This window comes from Hyla sarda, chromosome 1 (assembly GCF_029499605.1).
Source record: "Hyla sarda isolate aHylSar1 chromosome 1, aHylSar1.hap1, whole genome shotgun sequence".
In the NCBI taxonomy this organism is placed as follows: Eukaryota; Metazoa; Chordata; class Amphibia; order Anura; family Hylidae; genus Hyla; species Hyla sarda.
Window position 1 is genome coordinate 604,063,848 of NC_079189.1, and position 24,622 is coordinate 604,088,469.

Genomic DNA, 24,622 nt, shown 5'->3' on the forward strand with positions numbered 1-24,622 from the left:
CTGCTGGGACATTATACAGTAATGGAGGGGTCTAATGATGACTGGAGAGGTGACACTGCTGGGAATGCTGGGACATTATACAGTAATGGAGGGGTCTGGTGATGACTGGAGAGGTGACACTGCTGGGAATGCTGGGACATTATACAGTAATGGAGGGGTCTGGTGATGACTGGAGAGGTGACACTGCTGGGAATGCTGGGACATTATACAGTAATGGAGGGGTCTGATGACTGGAGAGGTGACACTGCTGGGAATGCTGGGACATTATACAGTAATGGAGGGGTCTGATGACTGGAGAGGTGACACTGCTGGGACATTATACAGTAATGGAGGGGTCTGGTGATGACTGGAGAGGTGACACTGCTGGGACATTATACAGTAATGGAGGGGTCTGGTGATGACTGGAGAGGTGACACTGCTGGGACATTATACAGTAATGGAGGGGTCTGGTGATGACTAGAGAGGTGACACTGCTGGGAATGCTGGGACATTATACAGTAATGGAGGGGTCTGGTGATGACTAGAGAGGTGACACTGCTGGGACATTATACAGTAATGGAGGGGTCTGTTGATGACTGGAGAGGTGACACTGCTGGGAATGCTGGGACATTATACAGTAATGGAGGGGTCTGGGGATGACTCGAGAGGTGACACTGCTGGGAATGCTGGGACATTATACAGTAAAGGAGGGGTCTGGTGATGACTGTAGAGGTGACACTGCTGGGACATTATACAATAATGGAGGGGTCTGGTGATGACTGGAGAGGTGACACTGCTGGGAATGCTGGGACATTATACAGTAATGGAGGGGTCTGGTGATGACTGGAGAGGTGACACTGCTGGGAATGCTGGGACATTATACAGTAATGGAGGGGTCTGGTGATGACTGGAGAGGTGACACTGCTGGGAATGCTGGGACATTATACAATAATGGAGGGGTCTGGTGATGACTGGAGAGGTGACACTGCTGGGAATGCTGGGACATTATACAGTAATGGAGGGGTCTGGTGATGACTGGAGAGGTGACACTGCTGGGAATGCTGGGACATTATACAGTAATGGAGGGGTCTGGTGATGACTGGAGAGGTGACACTGCTGGGAATGCTGGGACATTATACAGTGATGGAGGGGTCTGGTGATGACTGGAGAGGTGACACTGCTGGGAATGCTGGGACATTATACAGTAATGGAGGGGTCTGGTGATGACTGGAGAGGTGACACTGCTGGGACATTATACAGTAATGGAGGGGTCTGGTGATGACTGGAGAGGTGACACTGCTGGGACATTATACAGTAATGGAGGGGTCTGGTGATGACTGGAGAGGTGACACTGCTGGGAATGCTGGGACATTATACAGTAATGGAGGGGTCTGGTGATGACTGGAGAGGTGACACTGCTGGGAATGCTGGGACATTATACAGTAATGGAGGGGTCTGGTGATGACTGGAGAGGTGACACAGCTGGGAATGCTGGGACATTATACAGTAATGGAGGGGTCTGGTGATGACTGGAGAGGTGACACTGCTGGGACATTATACAGTAATGGAGGGGTCTGGTGATGACTGGAGAGGTGACACTGCTGGGACATTATACAGTAATGGAGGGGTCTGGTGATGACTGGAGAGGTGACACTGCTGGGAATGCTGGGACATTATACAGTAATGGAGGGGTCTGGTGATGACTGGAGAGGTGACACTGCTGGGAATGCTGGGACATTATACAGTAACACCACTGGAGGGGTCGGGGTGATGACTGTATCATTGTGTGTCAGGTTCCTATAAGGTGTCAGGACGTGGCGGTCTATTTCTCCATGGAGGAGTGGGAGTATGTAGAAGGACACAAGGATCAGTACAAGGATCAGGTGATGATGGAGGATCAGCAGCCCCTCACATCAGCAGGTAATAGACATGACTATATACACACGTCCTCTCATTATTTGTATGTAAAGAATGAATTCAGTCTCTGTATGTGTTCCCTACAGTCAGATCCAGTAAGAGAACAGCAGCAGAGAGGTGTCCCCGTCCTCTTCTTCCACAGGATCAGGATCAGGTAGATGGAGATATTCCCTATGATCTGTAGAAGGGCTGTGAAGCTCTTGTGTTCAGTCTTGTTTTATTCTAGGAGATCTGCAGCTATGGTGGTCAGATAACTCCTCCTGTCATCTTTAGTCCTCATGATAATGATTTTTCTTGCTTGTCCCATTGTAGGACACAGGTGACCATGGGTTTAGGATTCTGCCACTAGGAGGAGCTAACACTAAGTGAAACTCCTCCCTGACAGGATGTTCCCGCCCACTGGCACTGAGCTAATCAGTTTCATTGAGTCAGTAGGAGGCAAACATGGGTGCAAAGTTCTCCAGACCTTGTCATTTCTTTGTTATTATTTTTCGATTATTTAATTAGTGTTTTGATGGCTTTTTTCCTTCCCTACAGGGTCCACTTCTAGCAATAACATAGTAAGGCTGGGTTCACACCACGTTTTTCAAATACGGTAACCGTATACAGTTTTCCGCAAAAAAAACATATACGACCGTATCCGAAACCATATGCATAGAGAATGCATTGTAAACCGTATTCCAAATGTTGTGTACGGTTGCATCCGTTTTTTCTCGGATACGGTTTTGCCTATTTTTCAACCGTAGGCAAAAACGCTGTCGACCATGTTTTTGCCTCCAGTTGGAAAACCGTATGCGGTTCTTTTAACATTGTTGTCTATGAGAACCGTACACAGAATTTCAGAATACGGTTGCACGCGGTTTTTCTAATCCGTTTTTGGAGTTGACACATGTGCAGATCTTCTCTCACACTCTCCTCAAGCCAGGGTGATCCTCACAGGAAACCACTCCCACATCCTTTGCAATTTCAATAGAACAATAGTAACTTTATTAAATTGCTGGAAAACTAATTCCAACAAAATAGCAAAACCGTTGGCAAAAACTGATGCAAACGGATAGAACCGTACATACGTTTTGGAACCGTATACCTGGAAAAACCGTATACGTTTTAATTTGGAGTCATACGGTTGCATACGGTTTTTGCCATACGCTTTTAAGCGGAAAACCGTATACGGTAACCGTATTTGAAAAACGTGGTGTGAACCCAGCCTAAGTACGGTATTAGAAAGCGGCCCGCGCCAGGTAGGAGGGAAAAAATCTTCAATGCTTTATTGTGATCATTAAAACATCATGCGGCTTCGGCAGTAAAAAGTGCAGAGGAGGGAGAGAAGATATGGTTAAGGATAGTGGTAGCTACTTCGCGTCATCATGCACTTCGTGAGGCTTAAGCCTCAGTATTGAAGATACAGGAAGTGAGGGGGAGGGGCTTGATAAGCCTGTGTGCACTTCCTGTGTGAGGATCTCTCAACACAGAGATCTGGGGAGAGGGCAGTGTGTGAGCTGCTTTGATTGGCTGAGAGGAGGCCACACCCCCTCACACCTCCCCAGCTCTCTGCAGCATCGAGAAGGAGAATGATTCAGTATAGCATAGAATAGAGGAGAAGAGGGAGCAAGTGCGACAGCATCTACACCCTCATACAGCAACATTTACACCAGTATTAAGGAGATGGGAGGGGGTTTGTTACAGTGTGCCAGCCCAGTAGTAAGGAGATTACATGAGGAGAAGGTTTGTTACAGTGTGTTATCAGTGTGTGATCCCAGTGGTAAGGAGATTACATGAGGAGGAGGTTTGTTACAGTGTTATCAGTGTGTGATCCCAGTAGTAAGGAGATTACATGAGGAGGTTTGTTACAGTGTTATCAGTGTGTGATCCCAGTAGTAAGGAGATTACATGAGGAGGAGGTTTGTTACAGTGTTATCAGTGTGTGACCCCAGTAGTAAGGAGATTACATGAGGAGGAGGTTTGTTACAGTGTGTTATCAGTGTGTGACCCCAGTAGTAAGGAGATTACATGAGGAGGAGGTTTGTTACAGTATGTTATCAGTGTGTGATCCCAGTAGTAAGGAGATTACATGAGGAGGAGGTTTGTTACAGTGTGTTATCAGTGTGTGATCCCAGTAGTAAGGAGATTACACGAGGAGGAGGTTTGTTACAGTGTGTTATCAGTGTGTGATCCCAGTAGTAAGGAGATTACATGAGGAGGAGGTTTGTTACAGTGTGTTATCAGTGTGTGACCCCAGTAGTAAGGAGATTACATGAGGAGGAGGTTTGTTACAGTGTGTTATCAGTGTGTGATCCCAGTAGTAAGGAGATTACATGAGGAGGAGGTTTGTTACAGTGTGTTATCAGTGTATGATCCCAGTAGTAAGGAGATTACATGAGGAGGAGGTTTGTTACAGTGTGTTATCAGTGTGTGACCCCAGTAGTAAGGAGATTACATGAGGAGGAGGTTTGTTACAGTGTGTTATCAGTGTGTGATCCCAGTAGTAAGGAGATTACATGAGGAGGAGGTTTGTTACAGTGTGTTATCAGTGTGTGATCCCAGTAGTAAGGAGATTACATGAGGAGGAGGTTTGTTACAGTGTGTTATCAGTGTATGATCCCAGTAGTAAGGAGATTACATGAGGAGGAGGTTTGTTACAGTGTGTTATCAGTGTGTGATCTCAGTAGTAAGGAGATTACATGAGGAGAAGGTTTGTTACAGTGTGTTATCAGTGTGTGATCCCAGTAGTAAGGAGATTACATGAGGAGGAGGTTTGTTACAGTGTGTTATCAGTGTATGATCCCAGTAGTAAGGAGATTACATGAGGAGGAGGTTTGTTACAGTGTGTTATCAGTGTGTGATCTCAGTAGTAAGGAGATTACATGAGGAGAAGGTTTGTTACAGTGTGTTATCAGTGTGTGATCCCAGTAGTAAGGAGATTACATGAGGAGGAGGTTTGTTACAGTGTGTCACCACAGTAGTAATGAGATTACCATGGTAGTCTCAATATAAGTCCGACTCCGCCAGAGAAGATGGAAATTCAGTGTGATCCGATATAAGCTGATTTTAACAGAAATACGTACATGATTTGTACATGATCAGGATGAGGGACCGAGTACCATATAACTTTTTTGTTTTTTCTGTGATATGATGGGTATGTTTTAATGATCGCAATAATGCATTGAAGATTTTTTCCCTCCTTCCTGGTGAGTGCCGCTTTCTAATTCCGTACTTACCAAGCTACAGTACTATTATTTCCCAGTCACTGGTGGTACTGACTGGGTCTCTCGGTTCCTATTGCTCTGCTATATTGTTTTTTTTTTTTTTTTTTTAAGTATTTAAGTAAGTTTTGCATGTTAAGTAACAAACATAACCAACAAAATTAAACATAAACAACACCCTTCATAGACCAGAGAGGGCCCAGGACAGACAAACACACATCCACTCACACACCTCCCAGTAACCCCGACACCCCCCCCCCCCAGCTCTCCAATGGGAGAGAACATTAACACTCTATAGGAGAATTCACTGGGTCAATCTAGCTGGGGAGTCGGCTGACACATCCAGGAGAAGCCATGGGGTCCATACCTTTTCAAACTTCCCAGGGCACCTGCGACTTACCTGATACAACTGGACATATCTGTTTACCATATTCAACCATCTAGACAGAGGGGGAAGGGCGGTATCCTTCCAGGACATCACTACTACCTTGCGGGCACAGAATAAAAGAAAGCGAATCAGCAGGCGTCTATGTGAATCAGAAAAAATATAATTGATCACTCCTAACAGGCATACCATAAGGGTGAGTAGAAAGAGGAAGTCCAGATTATCCGCCAAAAAACCCATTACCTCCCTCCGGAAGGAGGCGATGACAGGACACTCCCAGACAGCATGCAAAAAGGTACCAACCTCCGAAGACAACCGGAAACACAAATCAGACTGGGAAACACCTATCGTCTTCAGTTTGGCAGGTGTGTAATAGAGCCTCAAGACGTTTCTAGATTGAATCAACATATCTCTGCTACTAACTACAGTAGAGTAATAGGAACCCTCAACCTCCCTCCGATGGCAGTCTGACAGATCAGGGACATCCTCTACCTATTTATGAAAGGCCCGCAGAAAAGGGCTAGGCCCCAGCGACTGAAGGAGTGCATAGGACTAAGTAAGAGGTTTAAAGAGATCTAGAAGAAGCTCCAATACAGGGGAAAACATCAAGGAGCCAAACTGCGCTTGAACCGCATGCCTAAGGGTGCATTCACACCACGTTTTGTACATATGGGTGCCGGATCCGGCGGGGGGAGGGGCAAACCGGGCGCTCCCGTACCCCAGCTGATCAGACCGTGACTCCATTTACTTTAATGATCCGACCGGAGTCAAACGGTGACTCCGGTCGGCTCAGTTTTGACCCGTATGTGGTTTTGGACCGGACCTAAAACCGTAGTTTGACGAAGCAACTCGGCGCAATAACGGCCCGTCGCTCCATACCCCTGCGTCCACGCCACCTGCCTCCCTGCACCTTTTCTCCCGATGATGTTCATCTGAACCAATAAAGAAGCCGACTCTGCAACCTCTGAGTGAGTGCTCCGTTTTCTTTCTTCGTTTGCCACATTTGAACTGTCTATACATTTCCTGACGTTGTCAGCACCAGCACAGATTATTGTCCGCTTCAAAGGAGCCGCATTGTTATACGTCAGCTACACGCAGCCAAGTATCTATACAGGTGTTGCCCAGTTGCTCTATCGTTGTATCATTTAAGATGTTAATTCTGCCAGCTAGGGAGAGAGGGAGCGAGGACCAGACTTTCAACTGCTCCATAGTGGAGCATAAGGCCTTATAGATATCCAGACTAACTACCACTCCAGAAGGAAAGCCCTCCCCCACTGCCGCAATATTAAGTTGGAAGCGCTTCACGTTCACGCTCTACCCGGCAAAAACCCAGTTTGGTCAGGATGAATGATGGATGATATGACACCATGTAGGCGAGTAGCCAACACCCGGGCCAGGAGTTTAATATCTACATTTAAAAGAGAAATTGGTCTGTAGGAATCAGGCAGCAAGGGATCCTTACCAGGTTTGGGAAGAACGACTATCAACACCTCCCTCAGAGCGTGGAAGAGACTCCTCAACAGCCATCAAATGGAACAAATTAAGGAGTATAGGGGTCAAACGCTTCTCATTCATCCTATACCAATCACCAACCATCCCATCCAGACCCGGGGTTTTCCCATGGGGAAGATCACGAAAGGCCTGCCCTATCTCCACAGCACTAAAGGGGCCATCCAACGCTTCCGCCTGAGAGCAACTAAGCCAGGGAAGAGACAATTCTTGTAGGAAACACACAATTTCTCCCTGGCAGGGCCTAGGAGGGGCAGAATGCAAAGAGGAGTAAAAGTCCCTAAAGACAGAATTAATCAGCTGAGGGTCAGACACCACCGAACCATCCCCGCCCCTAATGCAAGGAACAGAAGCAGGACAACTAGCCCTCGCCAAATAGGCCAACAACTTCCCATTCTTGTCCCCAAACTCAAAAAGAGCAGCCTCCCTATCCGCATTCCGCAGCTGGACTCTATCCTTCTGAACCACCAACAAAGACCTCCGAGCCTTAGCCCACACCTGTTTATTATCAGGAGAAGGATCTCTAATATATGCTGCCTCCAAAACACTCACCTCCTCCAGCATCTTACTTCCATAGCTGACCTAATCTTCCGTTGGCCCGCTACCCTTGCTATAAAGGCACCCCTGATCGTGGCTTTGTATGCATCCCATTGAACCAAAGGTCCGGATGTGAGGCATTATGCTCCCAGTAATCAATATGGGCAACCCCCATAGCTTCTACAAAAGCCTCGGCCTGTAACCAACCAGGGTGCATGCGCCCAATACGGGAAGGGGGATGAGTACCTAAATTGAGGACTACTATTATCGCCGAGTGGTCTGAAAACCCCCTGGCGGTGTAGGAAACTTCTCTTACCGCCTGAAGCAGATCATCAGATGCCAGAGCCAAATCAATGCGGGAGAAGGACTTATGGACTGTGGAATAAAAGGATTTGGAAGTGGAACTCGGATACTTCCATCTCTATATGTTGATGATGCCCAAAGCCAGGCGCCAAGTATTAAAGAAGGAGGAGCCAGGGTAAGCAGCGGTGGTGCAGTCGAGCCCAGGATCAGGAACCACATTGAAGTCACCTATAAAAAGGACAGGATCAAAGGGAAAAGACAACAATTTGTTAGTAATCAACTCTGACACAGAGACCTGAAATGGAGGAGGTACATAGACTGAGACAAGCACAAAGGAGAAGGAACCCATGGAACAGTGTAATATGACAAACCTTTCAAAATGGTCGCAGGCAGTTTGGGAACAACCAGTGGCAAGGACTTAGTTACTAAAACAGAGACACCCCTAGCATAATTAGAGAAGGAGGCGTGATAGCCTCTTGCTATCCACGCTCGTTTCAGGTCAAGAACCTTCTGGCCTAATATGGGTTTCCTGTAAGCAGATAATATGAGGGGACTGACATTTTACAAAATCAAGACATAATGCCCTCTTAAACTTGGAGTTAAGCTCCCTCACATTCCAGCTAACAACCTTTAGGGTCCCCATCATAAAAAGTAACCAAATAAACAAGCGGGAGGGAAGAAGGAAGGAACAGGACCACACACACCCCACATACAGACAGACAAGGCACAAACACAAAACAAATGCAACAAAGCATAACCATAACAATCCCCATAAAACCCTGTCTAACACTAAACGGGACATAGTAAACATCTACGCCCTAACACAGTGCAGACCTATACCCTGAATACAACTGCTGCGGGTGTCGACAACACACCAAGTGAACCTAAATTAGCAAATTAAGAACACTGGCGCCACCCAGAGAGTCCCTCATGGAGCTGGAACCTGGGGCCACCCTTAGGACCCTAACTTCCTAACAACTAACTAGACAACAATGCGGGAGAGCCTCCATGAACAGGACAGTCCAGGACAGTTCAATCCGGGGGGCCTGACAGGAGGAGCTGCATTAACCCAGTGGAGGGCTTCAGTCAGGGAAGTGAAGAACTTAGTGGAAGTCCCATCCACCACCCTGAGACGAGCAGCATACAGCATCGAGTAGCGGTAGCCCTTGGCATGCAGCTTAGATCAGACCTCAGTGAACTGCACTCACTGCTTATGAAGCTCCACAGAAAAGTCAGGGTAGAAAGACACTCTACTCCCACCACAAAGGACCTCTCTCTTAAGTCACACCGCACGGAGAACAGCATCCCTGTCCTTGGAGTGCAGAAGTTTGGCCAGGAAGGGACGAGGAGGACCCCCGGGAGGAGGAGGCCTAGCTAGGATCCTATGAGCCCGCTCAACTGAGAAATAAGGAGAGAAGGTGTCCACTGGAAGAATCTCCTTCAGCCATGTTTCAAGAAATAACACTGGATCAGCCCCCTCCACCTTCTCCGGAAGGCCAACAAGACAAATATTATTATGCCTCAAGCGGTTCTCCATGTCATCCACACGACTCAGAACTCCCTCGACCTGACGCTGGAGGGATTCAACCCTCCCTGGCAAGGGATGGACAGTATCCTCCAGCGTAGAGACCTGGCGCTCCACCTCCTCTGTGCACTCACGATCTTTTGGGTCTCATGTCGCAGAATAACAAATTCCTGCCGTAGTTCATCCACTTTGGTCATCATGATGGATTGGCAGGAGGTAAAAGCAGTCAGGAGCTCCGAGAACCGATGATCCATATCTGTAGCATCATAGACAGGCCGTTCAGGGGACTGTTGTTGCGGGGGAGTCGGAGACCCTTCAAAGAGTGACAGAGGCGGATCAGGAGAATCACCCCCGGGACGGTCCTTAGATCTGGAGAACTGGCCCAGCACCTTCACCGCTTGTGCTGACACTTTTGCGGCAAAAGGGGTCTGAGCACCAGGATCCCGCAGAGAGGGGTCACAGGAGCTGGAGGACCCCTCATCAGAAGAAGCATCTTCATCCGAGGCCGGCCGCAGGGCCTCAACATATTGTTTGGGCTTCTTATGTCTGTGGTTACCTCGGGGACCCCCCATGCTGAACAGAGCCACACAAAGAGCCGGTAGAAAGGCACCAGAACACAGTCCAGAGCGTGCCAGATCCACAAGCCGCAGCCACCGGAGACCCTCTACTCCACGCAGAAGCACCGGAGTGGTACCGCAGCGTCACCCCGCGATCCCGGACCCCAGCAGGGACCGAAACTGAAGAAGACCGGCCGGAAAGGATAACTGTACAGGGTAAGTAGAGGCAGGGTAGCGGGAGCTCTCAACCCATGCGACTCCAGGCTACGTCCTTCTTGCTCTGCTATATTGTGTACCTGACCTATTGTTTACCTGTTGGTGTGCATTACTCATGTTACCAGTTTTTTCTTGTTGCTTGATCTCCAGTTCCTGAGGTAGACTGTTCCATAAATTCACAGTTCTTATGGTAAAGAAGGCGTGTTGCCCCTTGAGACCAAACTTTTTCTTCTCCAGACGGAGGGAGTACCCCCTTGTCCTTTGAGGAGGTTTAACCTAGAACAGTTTTTCTCCATATTTTTTGTATGGGCCATTTATATACTTATATACGTTGATCATATCTCCCCTTAAACGTCGCTTCTCAAGACTAAACAAATGTAATTCTTTTAATCTTTCCTCATATCTAAAATATTCCATGCCCCTTATTAGTTTAGTCGCGCGTCTTTGCACCTACTCCAGCTCCACAATGTCCCTTTTATGGCCCGGTGTCTAAAACTGAACAGCATATTCCAGGTGAGGCCGAACCAATGCTTTATAAAGGGGGGTATTATTGACTATAGACTGTACCAATGCTTTATAAAGGGGTAGTATTATGTTCCTGTCCCTCTGGTCCATGCCTCTTCTGATACATGACAATATCCTGCTGGCCTTAGAAGCAGCTGCCTGACATTGTGCTATTCTGTATCTATGATCTATAAGTCACCAGATCCTTCTCTACCAGTGACTCCCCCAGTTTAACCCCCCCCCCCCTATCTGCATGTACAGTTGGGTCGGCTAGACAGTTCCCCTCAGATGTCCTGTGTTGCCATGTGGACTGGTGGACCTTACGTGCTGGTCCTTCTGCTATCTGCCGTTCCTTTTTCTCTTTATCGTATTGCAGTGTTGATACGGGACTGTTTTTGCCGTACAGCAATGGGCTGTTCCAAATAGGTGTGGTTTATATGTCTTTGTCTATCTATTTATACATGTATTTATGTATACGGAGTTTGCCTTTCCATCTCGGAAGTCTTCTGCAGGTTCTCTCTTCTTGGATGGCTGGTACAGCATGCTATACCTTAAAGCGGTACCACAAGTTATCCCCTCTGTCTTTTCCATACAGAATGCATGGGACATGCGCACATAGGGGGTAAGTTTTAAAGTAGTGTTATACCACTACCACTAGTAGGGTCTTCTCCACCTTGGCTGTATAGCTCAGTGGTTAGTGCATTGGCATGGCATGCCCTTAAAGAATACCTATCCTGATCTTGATTAGGGATGTCCTGATACCGATACTAGTATCAGTATCAATACCAGGTATTTGCATGGTATCGGGGACTCGTTTAATGTCCCAGATACCTGCTGCAGTGCGGCGTCCTCCAGTTAAATGCCCCGCTCCGCTGCCCCGTTCTCCTGTCCAAATCATGGCGTCCCATGAAGGATCACGTGACACACACGTAACTCCACCTCCTCCACTGTGCCCAGTGTAAAACTATAGAGGAAGCAGAGTGACGTGTATGTCACATGCTCCTCCATAGGACGCCATGATGCGGACGGGAGAACGGGGCAGCAGAGCGGCGACACCCAACAGAGGACAGCCACAGCTGAGCGCTGTCTACAAGTGGGGTAGCCTGCTGTCTACAAGGGGGTGGGGGGCTGCTGTCTACAAAGGGGGGGCTGCTGTCTACAAGGGGGGGCCTGCTTTCTACAGGGGGGCTCCTGTCTATAAGGGGGGGCTGCTGTCTACAAAGGGGGGCCTGCTGACTACAAGAGGGGGGTCTTGCTGTCTTCAAGGGGGGGTCCTGCTGTCTACAAGGGGGAGGGGCTGCTGTTTACAAGGGGGGGGGGCTTCTGTCTACAAGGGGGGGGCTGGGGTCTACAAGGGGGGCTGCTGTCTACAAGGGTGGGCGCTGTCTACAAGGGGGGGGCTGCTGTCTACAGGGGGCTGCTACTAATGTCTGCAGGGGGCTGCTGCCAATGACTGCAACTATCTACTACCTACCAGGGGATACTACCTACTATAAAGGCAATCTTACAGCAGAATCACCTGCACTAACTTGAATTTATAGGTAGATAGTACAGGTGACCTGATTTCTACCTACAGGTGACCCGGTGACTCTCCTACGTATTCTTGCTTTAGCTTTTTGGGCGCCTTTGCCTTTATCTTTTCCAGTAGCTCGTTCTCTACTAGATCTTTATCCCTGTTCTTTTTGTAAAGAACAAGACAAAGCAGAGACTGCACTCACCATCCACGTATCTTTATTCAATCCTGTGTAGGCATACGGTGGAGGAGGCCGCCTCCGCCGTATTCTTACACAAGATTGAATAAAGATATGTGGATGGTGAGTGCAGTCTCTGCTTTGTCTTGTTCTTGTGCATTAGTACTTCTATTAGACTTAGCACCGCCTATATCCACATCCCTCCGGGATCCAAGCGTTACCTCTCCTGTTTATAATACCTGACCCCTAGGCCTGCAAGAGCCGATCGTTCCTCTTACTACTGTACCTGTTCTGTTTGTCCACATGTTCCCTGGCATTGTCTTTTGCATCAGTGCTTGCTGATTTTGTCTCTGCTGTTCCCACCGTTTTTGGACAATAAGTTTTCCCCCGGTGTCCCCCCAATGAAACAAGCAAGAAAAGAGGAAAAATAATATTTTTCTCTTAGTCTTCATTGGGGGACACCCATTGTTTGGTTTCTTTGCTTTGGTGGTTCTCCACTTGGTGGTGGACCTTCCTTTCCTGCTCTCTGACTCTTCTCTTTTTCTACTCCTCTGATACAAATTGATAACTTCATTGCCAGTGGTTGGGTATATCCTGCTAAGAAGGAGTCACTGCTTATTTTCAGCCTCTATCCAGGGTCTCCTGTGTCCCCCATTGAAGACTATAAGAAAGAATTTATGGATGAATTAAAAAAAAAAAAATTCTGCTCATAGAAAACATTTTAATAGTCTGATGACTATTTCTATATTTCTTTTGCAGCTTATAAATCAAGTAGAAGATCTGAACAATATTAATTGTATAAACATAATAGTAAAAGAAGAGACAGATGTGAACAGTGATGAGCAGTATAAGGAGGACATTCCTACAGGTAACCCCCCAGGTGAGTAGTAACTACTAAATGCAGAGAAGAGTCACACAATTGTTTATGGAATTTTTTTAACTCTCTTATCATCAGACATATGACATCATACTGTTACTGAACAAATCCTGTATACTGAGACCAATAGTACCAATAATCCCAGTATACAAGGAGGAATATTATCACCATACATATTACCATCATATTATTACTGACCAAATCCTGTATTCTGAGATAAATATTACCAGTAATACCAGTATACAAGGAGGAATATTATCACCATATATATTACCATCATACTGCTATTGACCAAATCCTGTATACTTACCAATATTACCAATAATACCAGTATACAGAGAGGAATATGATCACAACATATATTACCATCATACAGTTACTATCCAAATCCAGTCTTTTAAGACCAATAATACCAGTATACATGAATGAAATATCACCATACATATCACCATCATTTGTTATTTACCAAATCCTATACACTGAAGCCAATATTGCCAGAATACAAGGAAAAATCTTATCACCGTACTGTTACTGACTAAATCCTGTATACAGAGAACATTCACCAATAATACCAGTATATAATGAGGAATATTATCACCATACATATTACCATCATACTGTTACTGACCAAATCCTGTATACTGAGACTAATAATACCAGTATTCAAGGAGGTATATTGTCACTATACCTATTAAAATCCTAATTACTGACCAAATGCTGTATACTAATACCAATATTACCAATAATACCAGTATACATGGAGTAAATATTATTACTGTATATATTAAAATCATACTGTTACTGACCAAATCCTGTATATTGAGACCAATATTATCAATAATACCCGTATATAAGGAGGAATATTATCAATATACATATTACCATCATACTGGAATTTTTTTTAACTCTCTTATCACCAGACATATCACTGATATGTTACTGAACAAATCCTGTATAGTGAGGCCAATATTACCAGTACACAAGTGTTACGCCGAGCGCTCCGGGTCCCCGCTCCTCCCCGGAGCGCTCACAGTGTTCTCCTGTTCGCAGCGCCCTGGTCAGACCCGCTGACCGGGTGCGCTGCGATAATGTCCCTAGCCGGGATGCGATTCGCGATGCGGGACGCGCCCGCTCGCGGTGCGCATCCCGACCCGCTTACCAGACTCGCTCCCCGTCTGTGCTGCCCCGGCGTGCGCGGCCTCGCTCCCTAGGGCTCGCGCGCGCCGGGTCTTTGCGATTTAAAGGGCCGGTGCGCCACTGATTGGCGCATGGGTTTTTATTAGAGTCTTCACCTGTGCACTTCCCTATATTACCTCACTTCCCCTGCACTTCCTTGCCGGATCTTGTTGCCATTGTGCCAGTGAAAGCGTTCCTTGTGTGTTCCTAGCCTGTGTTCCAGACCTCTTGCCGTTGCCCCTGACTACGATCCTTGCTGCCTGCCCTGACCTTCTGCTACGTCCGACCCTGCTCTTGTCTAATCCCTTGTACCGCGCCTATCTCAGCAGTCAGAGAGGTTGAGCCGTTGCCGGTGGATACGACCTGGTTGCTACCGCCGCTGCAAGTCCATCCCACTTTGCGGCGGGCTCTGGTGAAAACCAGTAGCAACTTAGAACCGGTCCACCGACACGGTCCACGTCAATCCCTCTCTGACACAGAGGATCCACCTCCAGCCTGCCGAATCCTGACAGTAGATCCGGCCATGGATCCCGCTGAGGTCCCGCTGCCAGTTGTCGCTGACCTTACCACGGTGGTCGCCCAGCAGTCGCAACAGATAGCGCAACAAGGCCACCAGCTGTCTCAACTGACTGTGATGCTACTGCAGCTTCTACCACAGCTTCAGCAACCATCTCCTCTGCCAGCTCCTGCACCTCCTCCGCAGCGAGTGGCCGCATCCAGCCTCCGTTTATCATTGCCGGACAAATTTGATGGGGACTCTAAACTTTGCCGTGGTTTTCTCTCGCAATGTTCCCTGCATTTGGAGATGATGTCGGACCAATTTCCAACTGAAAGGTCAAAGGTGGCTTTCGTGGTCAGCCTTCTGTCTGGGAAAGCCCTGTCATGGGCCACACCGCTCTGGGACCGCAATGATCCTGTCATTGCCTCTGTACACTCTTTCTTCACGGAGATTCGAAGTGTCTTCGAGGAACCAGCCCGAGCCTCTTCTGCCGAGACTGCCCTGCTGAACCTGGTCCAGGGTAATTCTTCTGTTGGCGAGTACACCATCCCATTCCGTACTCTCGCCTCCGAATTGTCCTGGAATAACGAGGCCCTCTGTGCGACCTTCAAAAAAGGCCTATCCAGTAACATCAAAGATGTGCTGGCCGCACGAGAAATCCCTGCTAACCTGCATGAACTTATTCATCTGGCCACCCGCATTGACATGCGTTTTTCCGAAAGGCGTCAGGAGCTCCGCCAGGATATGGACTTTGTTCGCACAAGGCGGTTTCTCTCCCCGGCTCCTCTCTTCTCTGGTCCACTGCAATCTGTTCCTGTGCCTTCCGCTGTGGAGATAGCCTGACACCGGTCTCGTCTGACACCTCAAGAGAGGACACGCCGCCGCATTGAGAACCTATGCCTGTACTGTGCCAGTACCGAACACTTCTTGAAGGATTGTCCTATCCGACCTCCACGTCAGGAAAGACACACTCCGACTCCGCACAAAGGTGAGACAGCTCTAGGTGTGAACTCTGCTTCTCCACGTCTTACTGTGCCCGTGTGGATTTCTTCTCCTTCTCAGCTGTGGCCTTTTTGGATTCCGGATCTGCAGGAAATTTTATTTTGGCCTCTTTCGTTAACAGGTTCAACATCCCAGTGACCAGTCTCGCCAGACCCCTCTACATCGCCTCTGTTAAATGGTGAAAGATTGGACTGTACTGTGCGTTACCGCACGGAACCCCTCTTAATGTGCATTGGACCCCATCATGAAAAGATTGAATTTCTGGTCCTCTCTAACTGCACTTCTGAAATTCTTCTTGGACTACCTTGGCTTCAACGCCATTCCCCTACCCTCGATTGGACCACCGGGGAAATCAAGAACTGGGGTACTACTTGCCACAAAAAGTGTCTTATGTCTGCTCCCAGTCCTGTCAGTCAAAACCCTATGGCTCCTCCGATACCAGGTCTCCCCAAGGCCTGCTGATGTTTTTTTGCAAAAAACAAGCAAAGACTTTGCCTCCTCACAGGCCTTATGACTTTCCTATTGATCTCCTCCCTGGTACTACTCCACCCCGGGGCAGAATCTATCCTCTGTCTGCTCTGGAAACACAAGCCATGACGGAGTACATCCAAGAAAATTTAAAAAGGGGATTTATCCGCAATTCTTCCTCCCCTGCCGGAGCTGGATTCTTCTTCGTCTCCAAAAAAGACTGCTCCATACGACCATGCATTGATTACCGCGGTCTTAATAAAATCACTATAAAAAACCGCTATCCCCTACCTCTTATCTCGGAACTCTTTGACCGCCCACGTGGCGCCAACATCTTTACCAAATTGGATTTAAGAGGTGCATATAATCTCATCCGCATCAGGGAAGGGGACGAGTGGAAGACCGCGTTTAACACCAGAGATGGACACTTTGAATATCTGGTTATGCCTTTTGGGCTTTGCAACGCCCCTGCTGTCTTCCAGGACTTTGTAAATGAAATTTTTCGTGATCTATTATATACCTGTGTTGTGGTCTACCTGGACGATATTTTGATTTTTTCTTCTAACCTAGAAGAACACCGCCGGCATGTCCGCATGGTTCTTCAGAGACTTCGGGACAATCAGTTATATGCCAAAATGGAAAAATGTCTCTTTGAATGTCAATCTCTTCCCTTCCTAGGATATTTAGTCTCTGGCCAGGGACTCCAAATGGACCCGGACAAACTATCAGCAGTATTGGATTGGCCACGCCCCTCCGGACTCCGAGCTATCCAACGTTTCTTGGGGTTTGCCAATTACTACAGACAATTTATTCCACATTTTTCCACTATTGTGGCCCCAATTGTGGCCCTAACCAAGAAAAACGCCAACCCTAAGTCCTGGCCTCCTCAAGCGGAAGAGGCGTTCAACCGTCTCAAAACTGCCTTTTCTTCTGCTCCCGTACTCTCCAGACCTGATCCGTCTAAACCCTTCTCACTGGAGGTAGACGCCTCCTCGGTGGGAGCTGGAGCTGTACTCCTACAGAAAAATTCTTCCGGACATGCTGTTACTTGTGGTTTCTTTTCTAGGACCTTCTCTCCGGCGGAGAAAAACTACTCCATTGGTGATCGAGAACTACTGGCCATAAAACTGGCTCTCGAGGAATAGAGGCACCTGCTGGAGGGGTCCAAATTCCCAGTTATTATATACACCGATCACAAGAATATCTCTTATCTTCAGTCTGCCCAACGGTTGAACCCTCGCCAGGCTAGGTGGTCGTTGTTCTTTGCCCGTTTTAACTGAGATTCATTTTCGCCCCGCTGACAAGAACATTAGGGCTGACGCTCTCTCTCGTTCCTCGGATGCCTCTGAAATGGAAGCCTCCCCGCAACACATTATTCCTCCTGACTGTCTGATCTCCGCTTCTCCAGCTTCCATCAGACAAACTCCTCCAGGAAAGACCTTCGTCCCTCCACGCCAGCGCCTCAGGATTCTCAGGTGGGGACACTCCTCACGCCTCGCCGGCCATGCTGGCATCAAAAAATCCGTCCAGCTCATCTCTCATTTTTATTGGTGGCCTACCCTGGAAGCAGATGTTGCTGATTTTGTTCGGGCTTGTACAGTATGTGCCCGGGACAAGACTCCTTGCCAGAAGCCTGCCGGCCTCCTCCATCCTCTGCCTGTTCCTGAGCAACCATGGTCTCAGATTGCTATGGACTTTATTACAGACTTACCTTTATCCCATGGCAACACAGTTATTTGGGTGGTTGTTGATCGTTTCTCCAAGATGGCACATTTTATTCCTGTTCCAGGTCTTCCTTCTGCGCCTCAGTTGGCGAAACAATTTTTTGTGCACATTTTTCGCCTTCACGGGCTTCCTACGCATATCGTCTCGGATAGAGGCGTTCAATTTGTGTCGAAATTCTGGAGGGCCCTCTGTAATCAGCTTAAAATCAAATTAAACTTCTCGTCGTCTTATCATCCCCAATCCAATGGGCAAGTGGAAAGAGTTAATCAGGTTCTTGGTGACTATTTGCGACATTTTGTTTCCTCCCGCCAGGATGACTGGGCCGATCTCCTACCATGGGCCGAATTCTCGTACAATTTCAAAGTTTCTGAGTCTTCCGCTAAATCCCCATTCTTTGTGGTGTACGGCCGTCACCCTCTTCCCCCCCCCCCTCCCCACTCCCATGCCTTCTTGGTTGCCCGCTGTTGATGAGGTGACTCAGGACTTCTCCACCATCTGGAAAGAGACTCAAAAATCTCTCCTACAGGCCTCATCCCGGATGAAGAAACATGCCGACAAAAAAAGAACTCCTCCTCCTGTCTTTTCTCCTGGAGGCAAAGTGTGGCTCTCCGCCAAGTATGTCCTCTTTCGTGTCCCCAGTTATAAACTGGGACCACGTTATCTTGGTCCTTTTAAAATCAAATGCCAAATCAACCCTGTCTCCTACAAACTCCTTCTTCCTCCTTCTCTCCGTATTCCTGATGCCTTTCATGTCTCTCTCGTTAAACCACTCATCCTTAACCGCTTCTCTCCTAAGGTTGTTGCTCCTACTCCTGTCTCTGGGTCCTCTGACATCTTCTCAGTTAAAGAAATTCTGGCATCCAAGACGGTCAGAGGTAAAAAAAAAAAATTCTTGTAGATTGGGAGAATTGCGGCCCGGAGGAGAGGTCATGGGAACCCGAGGACAACATCCTTGACAAGGACCTTATCCACAAATTCTCAGGTTCTAAAAAGAGGGGGAGACCCAAGGGGGGGGGGGGGGGGGCTGTTACGCCGAGCGCTCCGGGTCCCCGCTCCTTCCCGGAGCGCTCACAGCGTTCTCCTGTTCGCAGCACCCCGGTCAGACCCGCTGACCGGGTGCGCTGCGATAATGTTCCTAGCCGGGATGTGATTCGCGATGCGGGACGCGCCCGCTCGCGGTGCGCATCCCGACCCGCTTACCAGACTCGCTCCCCGTCTGTGCTGCCCCTGCATTTCCTTGCCGCATCTTGTTGCCATTGTGCCAGTGAAAGCTTTCCTTGTGTGTTCCTAGCCTGTGTTCCAGACCTCTTGCCGTTGCCCCTGACTACGATCCTTGCTGCCTGCCCTGACCTTCTGCTACGTCCGACCCTGCTCTTGTCTAATCCCTTGTACCGCGCCTATCTCAGCCGTTGCCGGTGGATACGACCTGGTTGCTACCGCCGCTGCAAGACCATCCCGCTTTGTGGCGGGCTCTGGTGAATACCAGTAGCAACTTAGAACCGGTCCACCGACACGGTCCACGTCAATCCCTCTCTGACACAGAGGATCCACCTCCAGCCTGCCGAATCCTGACAACAAGGAGGAATATTATCTCCATACATATTACCATCATACTATTACTGCGTAAATCATATATACTGGTACCAATATTACCAATAATACCATTATACAAGGAGGAATATTATCAATATACATATTACCATCATACTGTTACTGACCATATGCTGTTTACTAAGACCAATATTAGCATACCAGTATACAAAAGGAATATTATCACCATATATACTACCATCATACTGTTATTGACCAAATCCTTTATACTGACCAATATTACCAATAATACCAGTATACATGGAGGAAATATTATCACCATGCATATTACCATCATACTGTTACTGACCAAATCCTGTATACTAAAATCAATAATACGACTACACAAGATACAAAAATATAGCCAAATCTGGGCCATATTACTACCACATAGTGACTGAATAATATTATCATGCTAGTACCATATAAAACTACTATACACAGACCAAAATTCACCCCATATAGTGACCCTATAGAGGTAGACACCAACTCTATGCAGGTTCTGCTGACCGTTTAAGGTTATTACAGTTGCACTACAGGAGGCGTTGTCTTTGATCAGAGTCAATTACTTTTCTCATCTTTCTCAACGAGCCCACATAGCATGTCTGCTGGACGAGCATTTTAGGCTCCTAACATTTTCATCTACTTCGCTACTTCTATATAAACTTTTCATCTATAGTTCCCCAAACATTGATGATACAGTACCCCCATAGTAATTGTTTCTATTCTGTGCCCCACACTGATTATATACCCCTTCTCTGCCTCACACTGATATTATAACCCTTCAGTACCCCCACAGTTATATTAGGCCTCTCATGTGCCCTGCAAACTTCTGTATGCCAATTCTGATATAACGCCACTTTTGCACACCCAAACTATTCTCTACCTCTGTGCCAACCCCCCCCCCCTCTCCCCTCTTTGTGCTAGTCGTAAAAAAAACAAAAAACTCTCGTCCTCATTCCCACCGGAGCGGCTGTGTCCTCCACCAAATATCACCTGGTGCTGGCTGCTCCATAACTCTCTTTGCAGAGAGACAAAGAAGCAGACACAGTTGAAAGTGATGCTCCTCCCACTCCCCGCCCCCAAGGAGCTGAGACATACTATATACCTCAGATCCCCAGAGGAGCCCCCTTCTCTGCCGGGTCCAGTCACATCCCCTGCAACCATGATCAGAACACCCATTAATTGAAGGACTACTGCTCCCCATAGAAGCTTTGATTGTGACTCCGGTCGGCTAATTTTTTGCCCTGTATCCGGTTTTGGGGCCGGACTAAAACCGTGGTATACTACAGTTTCAAGTCCGGTCACAAAACCGGATAAGGGGCGAAAATGAGCCGACCGGAGTCACTATCTGATTCTGCTCATTAAAGTGAATGAGAAGCTGTGACTTTAAAGGGGTACTCCGGTGAAAAACAAAAAAATGTTTTTAAATCAACTGGTGACAGAACGTTAAACAGATTTGTAAATTACTTCTATTTAAAAATCTTAACTTATCAGCTGCTGTATGCTCCAGAGGAATTTCTTTTCTTTTTAAATTTGTTTTCTGTCTGACCGCAGTGCTCTCTGCTGACACCTCTGTCTATGTCAGGAACTGTCCAGAGTAGGAGCAAATCCCCATAGCAAACAGTTCCTGACATGGACAGAGGTGTCAGCAGAGAGCACTGTGGTCACACAAAAAAAAAATTCAAAAAGAAAAAACTTCCTGTGGAGCATACAGCAGCTGATAAGTACCGAAAGGATTAAGAGTTTTAAATAGAAGTAATTTACAAATCTCACAAGAAAGCAATTCAGCACAGCATACTTCTGATCCTCTAGACTATATAGCACAATAGCGGGTATAGCAGTGAGGTGTATGTGGTGCTCAGACTGATGAATAGATAAATCCAAACAATTCATGTAGAAGAAGAATGAAGCAGTCGGCAACTCGCCAATCTTCAGTTCAGCAAAGTTCTTTATTGCACATACTCACAATACGGGTTGCCCAGGGAGAAGACAAAAAGATGGCATAAGCGGGGGGGGGGGGGGGGGGGTGTACCACAGAGAGACGACAACGTTGTTTCGCACTACATAGTGCTTCAACTGGCCAGTTGTCGTCTCTCTGTGTTACCCCCCCCCCCCCCCCCCGCTTTTTGTCTTCTCCCTGGGCAACCCAGATTGTGAGTATGTGCAATAAAGAACTTTGCTGAACCGAGGATTGGTGAGTTGCCAACTGCTTCATTCTTCTTCTACATGAATAATTTACAAATCTGTTTAACATTCTGGCACCAGTTTGTTTAAAAAAAAAAAAAAAAAAAAGTTTTTCACTAGATTAACCCTTTAAGGTCGCATTTTATAAATCTCTTACCACTGAAAAGTGAAAAAGCAAAAGTGTGTACCTAAGTCATTTTAGTCAAAATCACTTTAGCAAAAAGTCGCACACTTTTTGCTCAAGTGTGACGAATCTGCGACAAATTTACACCAATAAAGCATTGTAAAAAGCTTGATAAATGTCCCCCATAGAGCCTAGTTTGGTTACTACTCCCATGCTGGAGGGGTTAGCCTCTTAGTCCACAAACCTATCCCCTTCTGCCCCCTGCAGTCTTCTAGTGACCCAGATGGTTGATTTATCTGTATAGTTTGTGAAGTGTCTTACCGTTCTCTCATTTTAGTGGTTCTTTACATTCCTCCTCCTCCCTATAATGTTGTGGTCTTAGAATATATTTTCTTCTGTATTGTCCACTTACCCTGAGGCCCTGGTGTAACTGTGTGCGGATTTTAATAATTTCCTAGATCTCTCCTTGGATACATTTTAAGGGTTCCAGGGATATGCCTACTTTGCGGCCTATTGGGCAAGAGGTGGGATTTATTGATTGGTGGAGGCATCGCAATCCAATGGGTCATCAGTTTTCTTGGGTCACTTTCCCGTATTGACCTGGCAGTGGGAAATGCCGCTATGTTAGGGTGTGTGGTGAAGGTTGAATATTTCCTAGTGCAGTTCAGGCCGGTGGAAAATTTTGGGGAACCTCTGCCTTGATGGCATCTTAGAGGGGTACTCTGGTGCTCAAACGTTCTGAACATTTTGTTCTGAATGCTCAGAGCCGAAGGCCGTGGTCGTGACGGCCACGCCCCCTCGTGATGTCACAGCCACACCCCCTCCATTCATGTCAAACTTTTTATATGTTGTACATCTTTGCAAAACAATAGTTTTTCTAATATACTGTACTTTCTTTTTTTAAATGTCACATTTTATTAAAGAAAACTGGCTTTGAAAATCCCACCACTAGGGGTCCCCATACCTCCTGGGACACTGATGAGTCCCACAGCAGCATGAGCGTGTCCAAGGGTCATGGACACAAGATGGCTGATTGACAAGGCTGCAGGAGGAACACAGCCTGCAGCAACACTGCTGTAACACAGAGTTTTAGCAATCATGTGCCTCCAGCTGTTGCAAAACTACAACTCCAAGCATGCCTGGACGGTCAAAGGATGTCTGGGCATGCTGGGAGTTGTAGTTTTTGTAAAAGCTGTAGGCACACAGACGAAGGGAACACTGCTGTAAAAATGAGGCAAGAGAAGGACAGTGACAGTGCCCATTTAATGAAGAAAGAAGTGTCCCTTTAGGAAAGGGATAAGGAGGGGCACAAAAATGGCCTAAATAGGGAGGAGACAAACAATAGAAAGTACTTCGGTAACAATCAGGCACCACGAGTCTCAAAATAGAGGCACAAGCCGTAATAGATCAGACACAGCGCTCAGTGATGACCGCCGGATCAATTCAATCTAGTGGGCTTTGAAAATAATTTGTTTAAATCTGGGTGAAAATGAAATCTAAAAAAAATTATTTTTTTAATAAAGAAGGTAAAACTCCTGTTGTGATAGGCCCTTTAGGGTTTAGCATAATAGTAGGAGGTCTATAGAAGTGCAGAACAGCGTGAAACAGCTGTCGCCACCTGTGTACGTACTGTTGTCCTCATTTGTCTGAACCATATGAGCACCTTCTAATAAACTTCGGGAATAATAACGTCTAAAGAAGATGATCCCTGGTGGTCGCCACTTTCTCTACTCACTTCTGGTTTAAAAGTAGTAAGAAATAGCAAAAGAACTATAGAAGTATCGTTGTAATTGCACCAACCTGATGAGTATAGATAACATGTCCATTTTACTGCACAGGGAACAACGTAAAATAACATATGGTAAAATAAAGGTACAAAGTACAAAAAAAGCCCTAATATGGCTCTGGAGATGGAAAAGTAAGAGTTATGGCTCTTAGAAGGAGAGAAAGCAAAACAGTTAATGCAAAAATTAAAAATGTCCTGGGTTGTTACTTAAAAATAAAATCTTTTTTTAATTTTCAGCAGATGACTGTACCAGGAGATCAGAGGAGAATCTTATATCTTCAGATTATAAAGCAGATGATGATATCACACAAGATACATATGAAGAACATTCCATTATCCCAGATACACCCTCAGCCCTTCACAGCCAAGATCTGTCATCTGATCCCTTAGTAAAGGAGAAGCCATTCTCGTGCTCAGAATGTGGGAAATGTTTTACTCTTAAATCCTCTCTGATTGAATACCAGAAAATTCACTCAAGTAAGAAGCTATTTTCATGTTCAGAATGTGAAAAATGTTTTACTCAAAAATCAAATCTTGTTGATCAAAAAACTCTCACAGGAGAGAAGCCATTTTCATGTTCAGAAGATGGGAAATGTTTTACTCAGAAAGCAAATCTTGTTGAACATCAAAAACCTCACACAGGAGAGAAGCCATATTCTTGTTCCGAATGTGGGAAATGTTTTACTCAGAAATCATCTCTTGTTGAACATAAGAGAATTCACACAGGTGAGAAGCCATTCTCATGTTCAGAGTGTGAAAAATGTTTTACTCAGAAATCAAGTCTTGTTGAACATCAAAGAACTCACACGGGGGTAAAGCCATTTTCATGCACAGAATGTAGGAAATGTTTTACTCAGAAATC

The 24,622-nt window shown here is 46.7% G+C and overlaps 1 protein-coding gene and 1 pseudogene across 2 annotated transcripts in view; one reads left to right on the forward strand and one right to left on the reverse strand.

The window, feature by feature from the left end:
* Positions 1-24,622, forward strand: part of LOC130296495 (zinc finger protein 605-like) — a 505,889-nt gene that overhangs the window by 391,335 nt on the left and 89,932 nt on the right. The window contains exons 3-6 of one of the 2 annotated variants that reach the window (XM_056548080.1): positions 1,773-1,899; positions 1,983-2,050; positions 13,086-13,206; positions 23,998-24,237. The exons of the other annotated variant lie outside the window; for it this stretch is intronic. Coding sequence (XP_056404055.1) covers positions 1,773-1,899; positions 1,983-2,050; positions 13,086-13,206; positions 23,998-24,237 — 556 coding nt within the window. The remainder of the gene's footprint in view (positions 1-1,772; positions 1,900-1,982; positions 2,051-13,085; positions 13,207-23,997; positions 24,238-24,622) is intronic. 2 annotated transcript variants of the gene reach the window in all.
* Positions 1-24,622, reverse strand: part of LOC130297364 (zinc finger protein ZFP2-like) — a 322,941-nt pseudogene that overhangs the window by 170,586 nt on the left and 127,733 nt on the right.